Source organism: Palaemon carinicauda, unplaced genomic scaffold, assembly GCF_036898095.1.
Source record: "Palaemon carinicauda isolate YSFRI2023 unplaced genomic scaffold, ASM3689809v2 scaffold498, whole genome shotgun sequence".
NCBI lineage: Eukaryota > Metazoa > Arthropoda > Malacostraca > Decapoda > Palaemonidae > Palaemon > Palaemon carinicauda.
In genome coordinates this window covers 10,001-20,000 of record NW_027171759.1, presented here as the reverse complement: position 1 = coordinate 20,000, position 10,000 = coordinate 10,001, and the positions used below count along the sequence as shown (strand labels likewise).

General features: G+C 45.5%; 1 protein-coding gene across 1 annotated transcript; it reads right to left on the bottom strand.

The window, feature by feature from the left end:
* Window positions 1-7,814: 7,814 nt before the first annotated feature.
* LOC137637023 (flagellar attachment zone protein 1-like) lies at window positions 7,815-9,611 on the bottom strand. Its single transcript, XM_068369334.1, has one exon. The coding sequence runs from the start codon at window positions 9,609-9,611 to the stop codon at window positions 7,815-7,817; it is 1,797 nt and encodes a 598-aa protein (XP_068225435.1).
* Window positions 9,612-10,000: the final 389 nt, after the last annotated feature.

Below are 10,000 nucleotides of genomic sequence, written 5' to 3'. Positions count from 1 at the left end.
TTCTCTTAATGATTTTATGAGAGACCAGTGGAATTAATGACGTCACAGCGCCATTCGACTGGCGAATAGGAAATGAAGGAATAAATCCTTCGAAATTCCGAAGCATGCAATAGGAAATGTCCTTTTTCTCGATGTTGTGGCCGATGTGGTAACGTCCCTGACTGGTGGCCTGGCTGGGGTTCGAGAACTGCTCGAACTTGTTAGATTCTTTGGTCGGTGCAACCTCACCATTCTTGTTAACTAAGGATTAGAGTTTTGGGGGAGCCTGTAGGTCTATCTGGTGAGTCATCAGCAACCACTGACTGGCCCTCCTTGGTCCTAGCTTGGGTTGAGAGGGGGCTTGGGCGCTGATCATATGGATATATGTCGTATGTATATCAGTGTCTGCCATTCATGAGCGGCCATTAAACCTTGAAACCGATAGTGATAGGATGGGAGAAGGAAGTTATCATGTCATATGAATCATAAAATCCAATTGTGACTAATCAAAGGCACTGATTAAATTAATGAAAAATTATGGTTAATTAATTCACGAGATGAAAAACAACAAGAAATACGGCACTTTAATGCCTTTGGTATTTTGAATAATTATAACAATGTTTAAAAGAATAAAATCTATTGTTAATACATGAAAAAAAAATTGTTTTTCTTCGAAGAAAAAGAAGCAATAGCTTCATTTTAAACAGTTAAACAGTCTCTCTCTCTCTCTCTCTCTCTCTCTCTCTCTCTCTCTCTCTCTCTCTCTCTCTCTCTCTCTCTGTATATATACAGTATATATGTATGTATGTATATATATATGTATATATATATATATATATATATATATATATATATATATATATATATATATATGTATTTATGTATACACATACATATCAATATATATGCATATTATATACAACTTATATATATAAATATATATATATTCACACATATATATTTTTATACATATATTTATATATATATATATATAAATATATATATATATATATATATATATATATATATATATATATATATATATATATATATATATATATATATGGATAAATATCAACACAACATCGTGTTCAAATAGAAGTAAATTTCTACCTCATACTTGGGATCGAACGCTAGCCCGTTCTAATGAAAGGCCAGGTCGAAACCAACCATGCCACGAGAGACCATAAAAGAAATTGGAACCTGACGCTACCTAGCTGTCCGAGGATTTACCTGGCGAGACATCAGTCTCTTACCAGCGAGTTTTACCCAATTTCCCGGCCCGCCACGTGACACAATTGGTAGTAATTCATTCAAATTACCCCTAATGAGTCAATATGGATAAATATCCACACAACATCGTGTTCAAATAGAAATAAATTTCTACCTCATACTTGGGATCTAACGCTAGCATGGTTGGTTTCGACCTGGCCTTTCATTAGAAGGGGCTAGCGTTCGATCCCAAGTATGATGTAGAAATTTATTTCTATTTGAACACGATGTTGTGTTGATATTTATCCATATTGACTCATTAGGGGTAATTTGAATGAATTACTACCAATTGTGTCACGTGGCGGGCCGGGAAATTGGGTAAAACTCGCTGGTAAGAGACTGATGTCTCGCCAGGTAAATCCTCGGACAGCTAGGTAGCGTCAGGTTCCAATTTCTTTTATGGTCTCTCGTGGCATGGTTGGTTTCGACCTGGCCTTTCATTAGAAGGGGCTAGCGTTCGATCCCAAGTATGAGGTAGAAATTTATATATATATATATATATATATATATATATATATATATATACACACACACACACACACACACACACACACACACACACACACACACACATTGGATGATTGGGAGAAATAACAGACTCAATTCTAAACAGCAGAGGTTTTAGATTTGCAAATAATATGATGAAGAAGAGATGTTCCTTATATCAACAGAACGAGGATTTTGATAATACGTATAAAAAGATTGAGACATGTGGGTGTGTGTGTGTTTGTGTGTACGTAAAAATTACGATAGCTGACTAATGATGAACATAAATTATGCAGCTTAGTCATTAAAGGAAAAATTAAAAGACTTGAGTGGAGTTAGTACTTTGTGAGTCACATTATATCGCTTTCAAGACTCAAATTAGATTCAGTATTTACATCTTTCTCTTCGGGGTTTTATATATATATATATATATATATATATATATATATATATATATATATATATATATATATATATATATATGTATGAACATACATACATGCATACATACATATTGATTCCATTCATACATACTACTACCACTATTACTTCAACTGTGACATACTTAAGGGTTTCGCCCAGACCAAAGGGCTCATCAGGTGGGTTTTGCCTACTTCTATATTTGCAGGCTTGGTTCCCACGACCCTTTCCTAAAGCCAAAGCATCCTTAGGCCAGGCATTTAAGCCTCTCAATATTAGGCCAGGCATTTAAGCCTCTCAATATAAGGCCAGGCTTTCACCCATTCATTATAGGGCCAGCCATTTAAACCATTAGTCCTAAGGCCAGGCTTTTAGGCTATTCATTTTAAGGCCAGACATTTAAGCCATTCATTTCAAGGCCAGGCTTTTAGCCATTAATTTTAAGGCCAGGCATTTAAGCCATCCATTATGAGCCTAGGCATTTAAGCCATTCTTTATAAGGCTAGGCATTTAAGCCATACTTTATAAGGCTAGGCATTTTAGCCATTCATCCTAAGGCCACACATTTAAGCCATTCATATTATGGCTAAGCATTTAAGCCATTCATCCTAAGCACAGGCATTTAAGCCATTCATTACAAGGCTAGGCATTTAAGCCTTTCATCCTAAGACCAGATATTTAAGCCATTCATTATAAGGCTAAGCATTTAAGCCATTCATTATCAGGCTCTGCAGTTAAGCCAAACATCATTCGGCTGTGCAAAGGCAAGCATAATTGTGCCAGGCATTTAAGCTAAGCATCTTTATGCCAGGTATCCAAGGCAAGCATTTTTATGCAATACAGTTAACTGAAGCATTATAAGGCCAGGCAGTTAAGCCAAGCATCCGTATACCAGGTAGGGAAGCTGTCCCTCCTTAGGCCAGGTAGTTAAGCCAAACATTGTTAGGCCAGTCAGTTAAGCTAAACATCCTTAGCTGAGGCAGTTACGCAAAACTTCCTTAGGCATGGCCTCTAAGCCATAGTTCCTAAGGCAAGGCATTTAAGCCATACAACCTTAGCCCAGGTAGTTAAGCCAAGCACCCCTATACAAATTAGGTAAGCCAAACATCCCTAGTCCAGGCGTTCATGCCAAACTTTTAGTCCAGTCACCTAGGCCCTTCTTTTTAGGCCAGCCAGTTAAGCGTTTCGGTTTTTTCTGGACAGTTCAGCCACACACAGACCAGGTAGTTAAGCCAAACCTTCTTAGATAAGGCAGGTCAGCCAAACATCCCTAGGCCAGGCAGTTAAGCCATACACCCTCAGACAAAGTAGTTAAGCCCAACATCCTTAGCCTGTCAGTTGAGCCAAACATCCTTAGCCAAGGCAGTTAAGCCAAGCACCATTAGGCCAGGCAGTTAAGCCAAGCATCATTAGGCCAGACAGTTAAGCTAAGCATCTTTAGGCCAGGCAGTTAAGCCAAAAATCAATAGGCCAGGCAGTTAAGCCAAGCATCAGTGGGCCAGGCGGTTAAGCCAAGCATCAGTGGGCCAGGCGGTTAAGCCAAGCATGAGTGGGCCAGGCGGTTAAGCCAAGCATGAGTGGGCCAGGCGGTTAAGCCAAGCATCAGTGGGCCAGGCGGTTAAGCCAAGCATCAGTGGGCCAGGCGGTTAAGCCAAGCATCAGTGGGCCAGGCGGTTAAGCCAAGCATCAGTGGGCCAGGCGGTTAAGCCAAGCATGAGTGGGCCAGGCGGTTAAGCCAAGCATGAGTGGGCCAGGCGGTAAAGCCAAGCATCAGTGGGCCAGGCGGTTAAGCCAAGCATGAGTGGGCCAGGCGGTTAAGCCAAGCATAAGTGGGCCAGGCGGTAAAGCCAAGCATTAGTAGTCCAGGCGGTTAAGCCAAGCATCAGTGGGCCAGGCGGTTAAGCCAAGCATAAGTGGGCCAGGCGGTAAAGCCAAGCATTAGTAGGCCAGGCGGTTAAGCCAAGCATCAGTGGGCCAGGCGGTTAAGCCAAGCATAAGTGGGCCAGGCGGTAAAGCCTAGCATTAGTAGGCCAGGCGGTTAAGCCAAGCATCAGTGGGCCAGGCGGTTAAGCCAAGCATCAGTGGGCCAGGCGGTTAAGCCAAGCATGAGCGGGCCAGGCGGTTAAGCCAAGCATGAGCGGGGCAGGCGGTTAAGCCAAGCATGAGCGGGCCAGGCGGTTAAGCCAAGCATGAGCGGGCCAGGCGGTTAAGCCAAGCATGAGCGGGCCAGGCAGTTAAGCCAAGCATCAGCGGGCCAGGCGGTTAAGCCAAGCATGAGTGGGCCAGGCGGTTAAGCCAAGCATCAGCGGGCCAGGCGGTTAAGCCAAGCATCAGCGGGCCAGGCGGTTAAGCCAAGCATCAGTGGGCCAGGCGGTTAAGCCAAGCATCAGTGGGCCAGGTAGTTAAGCCAAACATTGTTAGGCCAGTCAGTTAAGCTAAACATCCTTAGCTGAGGCAGTTACGCAAAACTTCCTTAGGCATGGCCTCTAAGCCATAGTTCCTAAGGCAAGGCATTTAAGCCGTACAACCTTAGCCAAGGTAGTTAAGCCAAGCACCCCTATACAAATTAGGTAAGCCAAACATCCCTAGTCCAGGCGTTCATGCCAAACTTCTAGTCCAGTCACCTAGGCCCTTCTTTTTAGGCCAGCCAGTTAAGCGTTTCGGTTTTTTCTGGACAGTTCAGCCACACACTGACCAGGTAGTTAAGCCAAACCTTCTTAGATAAGGTAGGTCAGCCAAACATCCCTAGGCCAGGCAGTTAAGCCATACACCCTCAGACAAAGTAGTTAAGCCCAACATCCTTAGCCCTGTCAGTTGAGCCAAACATCCTTAGCCAAGGCAGTTAAGCCAAGCACCATTAAGCCAGGCAGTTAAGCCAAGCATCATTAGGCCAGACAGTTAAGCTAAGCATCTTTAGGCCAGGCAGTTAAGCCAAAAATCAATAGGCCAGGCGGTTAAGCCAAGCATCAGTGGGCCAGGCGGTTAAGCCAAGCATCAGTGGGCCAGGCGGTTAAGCCAAGCATCAGTGGGCCAGGCGGTAAAGCCAAGCATCAGTGGGCCAGGCGGTTAAGCCAAGCATCAGTGGGCCAGGCGGTTAAGCCAAGCATGAGTGGGCCAGGCGGTTAAGCCAAGCATAAGTGGGCCAGGCGGTAAAGCCAAGCATGAGTGGGCCAGGCGGTAAAGCCTAGCATTAGTAGGCCAGGCGGTTAAGCCAAGCATCAGTGGGCCAGGCGGTTAAGCCAAGCATGAGTGGGCCAGGCGGTTAAGCCAAGCATGAGCGGGCCAGGCGGTTAAGCCAAGCATCAGTGGGCCAGGCGGTTAAGCCAAGCATGAGCGGGCCAGGCGGTTAAGCCAAGCATGAGCGGGCCAGGCGGTTAAGCCAAGCATGAGCGGGCCAGGCAGTTAAGCCAAGCATCAGCGGGCCAGGCGGTTAAGCCAAGCATCAGCGTGCCAGGCGGTTAAGCCAAGCATCAGCGGGCCAGGCGGTTAAGCCAAGCATCAGTGGGCCAGGTAGTTAAGCCAAACATTGTTAGGCCAGTCAGTTAAGCTAAACATCCTTAGCTGAGGCAGTTACGCAAAACTTCCTTAGGCATGGCCTCTAAGCCATAGTTCCTAAGGCAAGGCATTTAAGCCATACAACCTTAGCCCAGGTAGTTAAGCCAAGCACCCCTATACAAATTAGGTAAGCCAAACATCCCTAGTCCAGGCGTTCATGCCAAACTTCTAGTCCAGTCACCTAGGCCCTTCTTTTTAGGCCAGCCAGTTAAGTGTTTCGGTTTTTTCCGGACAGTTCAGCCACACACAGACCAGGTAGTTAAGCCAAACCTTCTTAGATAAGGCAGGTCAGCCAAACATCCCTAGGCCAGGCAGTTAAGCCATACACCCTCAGACAAAGTAGTTAAGCCCAACATCCTTAGCCCTGTCAGTTGAGCCAAACATCCTTAGCCAAGGCAGTTAAGCCAAGCACCATTAAGCCAGGCAGTTAAGCCAAGCATCATTAGGCCAGACAGTTAAGCTAAGCATCTTTAGGCCAGGCAGTTAAGCCAAAAATCAATAGGCCAGGCGGTTAAGCCAAGCATCAGTGGGCCAGGCGGTTAAGCCAAGCATCAGTGGGCCAGGCGGTTAAGCCAAGCATCAGTGGGCCAGGCGGTTAAGCCAAGCATCAGTGGGCCAGGCGGTTAAGCCAAGCATGAGTGGGCCAGGCGGTTAAGCCAAGCATGAGTGGGCCAGGCGGTAAAGCCAAGCATGAGTGGGCCAGGCGGTAAAGCCAAGCATCAGTGGGCCAGGCGGTTAAGCCAAGCATGAGTGGGCCAGGCGGTTAAGCCAAGCATGAGTGGGCCAGGCGGTAAAGCCAAGCATGAGTGGGCCAGGCGGTTAAGCCAAGCATCAGTGAGCCAGGCGGTTAAGCCAAGCATGAGTGGGCCAGGCGGTCAAGCTAAGCATCAGTGGGCCAGGCGGTTAAGCCAAGCATCAGTGGGCCAGGCGGTTAAGCCAAGCATGAGTGGGCCAGGCGGTTAAGCCAAGCATGAGTGGGCCAGGCGGTCAAGCCAAGCATCAGTGGGCCAGGCGGTTAAGCCAAGCATGAGTGGGCCAGGCGGTAAAGCCAAGCATCAGTGGGCCAGGCGGTTAAGCCAAGCATGAGCGGGCCAGGCGGTTAAGCCAAGCATCAGTAGGCCAGGCGGTTAAGCCAAGCATGAGTGGGCCAGGCGGTTAAGCCAAGCATCAGTGGGCCAGGCGGTTAAGCCAAGCATCAGTGGGCCAGGCGGTTAAGTCAAGCATCAGTGGGTCAGGCGGTTAAGCCAAGCATGAGTGGGCCAGGCGTTGAAGCCAAGCATTAGTAGGCCAGGCGGTTAAGCCAAGCATCAGTGGGCCAGGCGGTGAAGCCAAGCATCAGCGGGCCAGGCGGTTAAGCCAAGCATGAGCGGGCCAGGCGGTTAAGCCAAGCATCAGCGGGCCAGGCGGTTAAGCCAAGCATCAGCGGGCCAGGCGGTTAAGCCAAGCATCAGCGGGCCAGGCGGTTAAGCCAAGCATCAGCGGGCCAGGCGGTAAAGCCAAGCATCAGCGTGCCAGGCGGTTAAGCCAAGCATCAGCGCGCCAGACGGTTAAGCCAAGCATTAGCGGGCCAGGCGGTTAAGCCAAGCATCAGCGGGCCAGGCGGTTAAGCCAAGTATCAGTGGGCCAAGCATCAGTGGGCCAGTCGGGTAAGCCAAGCATCAGTGGGCCAGGCAGTTAAGCCAAGCATGAGTGGGCCAGGCGGTTAAGCCAAGCATCAGTGGGCCAGGCGGTTAAGCCAAGCATCAGTGGGCCAGGCGGTTAAGCCAAGCATCAGTGGGCCAGGCGGTTAAGCCAAGCATCATCAGGCTAGCCAGTTAAGCCAAGCATCCTTAAACCTAAAAAAAAAAAAAAAATTATATATATATGCCAGGCAGTTAAGACAAGCATCTCTAGCCTAGGCAGTTAAGCCTGGCATCCTTAAACCTAAAAAAAAAAAAATATGCCAGGCAGTTAAGACAAGCATCATTAGCCTTGGCAGTTAAGCCTGGCATCCTTAAACCTAAGAAAAAAAATAAAAAATTAATATTCCTTTCACAAAATAAAAATAAAATAATATTCCCTTAAAAAAATGAAAAATATTCTTATCACAAATTTTTATTTCCTTAATTATTTAGGATATTTTCCTCTTGAGTTGGTTCGTTATGAACCTTATTTTCGGCAGTTTCCAAAACCGGGACCCCTATTGAACCAAGGGGGGCCCAAGAGAACTGGTTCCGTTTTAGTTTCTTCTTCTTTGGTTTCTTTACCAAAAGTATCCTTGTAGGTCCTTCTCCTTCTTGTTTTTCTTCCTTCACAACGACTACTTTATCATAAGCATCTGCTGCATGTCCACACGTTTCAACGTCACCCATTCTTTCTTCTTTTTTAACGTGTTCCAATTCTCTCTTCTGAAGTTCCTTCTTCAGTGAAGAGATGACGTCCTTCGCTCCGGACAATTCTTTCTTCATTTGATCTTCTAAGTTGGTCATTCGAACAATTTTACCGTTTAAATTTTTTTCTCGTTTATTTTTGTTCTCCAGTTGTTCTCTAAGACCTTCGTTCTTCTTGGTAATTGTGAACAATGCCTCCTTTAGCTCATTATTTTGTAGTAGAGCTTTAGAAATCTCCTCCTGCAGCTCTTCTATTAGACTTTGGTGTCCTTTGCTTTTTTTGTGATCATCAGCACGAGCCTGCATCAGCTCTTTTTCTAGTTTTGTTTTTTCTAGAGCCAATTCTTCATAAAGGAAGCTTCGTTCCTTAATGGATGTTTGGAGATCTTCATTCTCTGCTAAAAGGATCGATTTCTGCTCGTCATGAGCCTGGATTTCCTTCTTGGCCTTTTCCAGTGCCTCAGTCAACTGGACTATTTTCATTGTGTTTTCTTCTTCCCAAGTAATTTTATCTTCAAGCTCTTGTTTCAGAGCTTCTTTCTCTTTCACAAGTGCTGATTTCATCTGATTATGAACATAATTTTGCTCCTCTGCGAATTCCAGTTGTTCTCGAAGACCTTCGTTCTTCTTTTTAATTGTGAACACTGCCTCATTTAGCTCATCATTTTGTAGTAGGGCTTTAGAAATCTCCTCCTGCAGCTCTTCTATTAGACTTTGGTGTCCTTTGCTTTTTTTGTGATCATCAGCACGAGCCTGCATCAGCTCTTTTTCTAGTTTTGTTTTTTCTAGAGCCAATTCTTCATAAAGGAAGCTTCGTTCCTTAATGGATGTTTGGAGATCTTCATTCTCTGCTAAAAGGATCGATTTCTGCTCGTCATGAGCCTGGATTTCCTTCTTGGCCTTTCCCAGTGCCTCAGTCAACTGAACTATTTTCATTGTGTATTCTTCTTCCCAAGTCACTTTATCTTCAAGCTCTTGTTTCAGAGCTTCTTTCTCTTTCACAAGTGCTTGAATCACAGCCTGTTTAATGGCAAGTTCCTCAGCCAAATCTTCATTCTTTTGCTTGAGATCTTCAATCTCGGTGTGTCCGTCCGTCTGAACAGTTACATCTGTGTTAGAGACTGGTCCAGTTTCTACTTGAACTTGCATATCTCTGTTAGAGATAAGAAGTTCAGTGTCTACTTGAATTTGTACGTCTCTATTATAGACAGGACTCCCTGTGCCTCCTGACAGCAGCAGCTTTTCCTCCTGGTCGGAAAGCAAAGGATCCTTCCCACTGATTACAGCTTCCGTCTCCTCAGAAACTGCGTCGAGTTCCTCCTGGTCCAAGACAGGCTCGAGTGCCTCACTCTTATCCTGCTCGGCCCAGAATTTCCTCATGAGAAGACCACCTCCCAAAATGAGGCGTAGGCCTTCCATTTCCATCAACCGGGGTTGCTGGTCCTGAAACCCGTCCTCGGAAGATGGACCTCCAAGAAGATATTTCTTCCCGTACTCGCTGATCGCTTTGAATGCGTTCTGTGTGAACATCTTTGTTATAAAACTCAGAAGGCAGATCACTTGACTTTGATCAGGTATAATTTGAAGAAATCGAGGTAGGTCCTCGCAGAAATATCAACTCCGAGATTGAAGGAATTTCGAAGACTGGAGACGTCTTCGTTGGCTTCGAGATCGTCTCATGAAACTGATTCCGATAATTCGAATGAGGGAGCGAGACTTTGAAGACGTCTTCGTTCGCTTTGGGAAAAATCTTCACTTGGTCTTCACCGAAACTACCTTTCTACTCTTGAAGACATAAGTTTGTCTATTCTCATTTTTTTTTCCAAAACACGAATCTTATTCCGCCATTGAATTTCTTTTAGTAATTTCTTTTCCCCGAAGGAAATATATAGAAAGATAGATAGATAGATAGATGAATA

Excerpts from the sequence above, each read along its gene's own strand:
- LOC137637023 (XM_068369334.1), bottom strand. The coding sequence starts at position 9,611 with ATGTTCACACAGAACGCATTCAAAGCGATCAGCGAGTACGGGAAGAAA.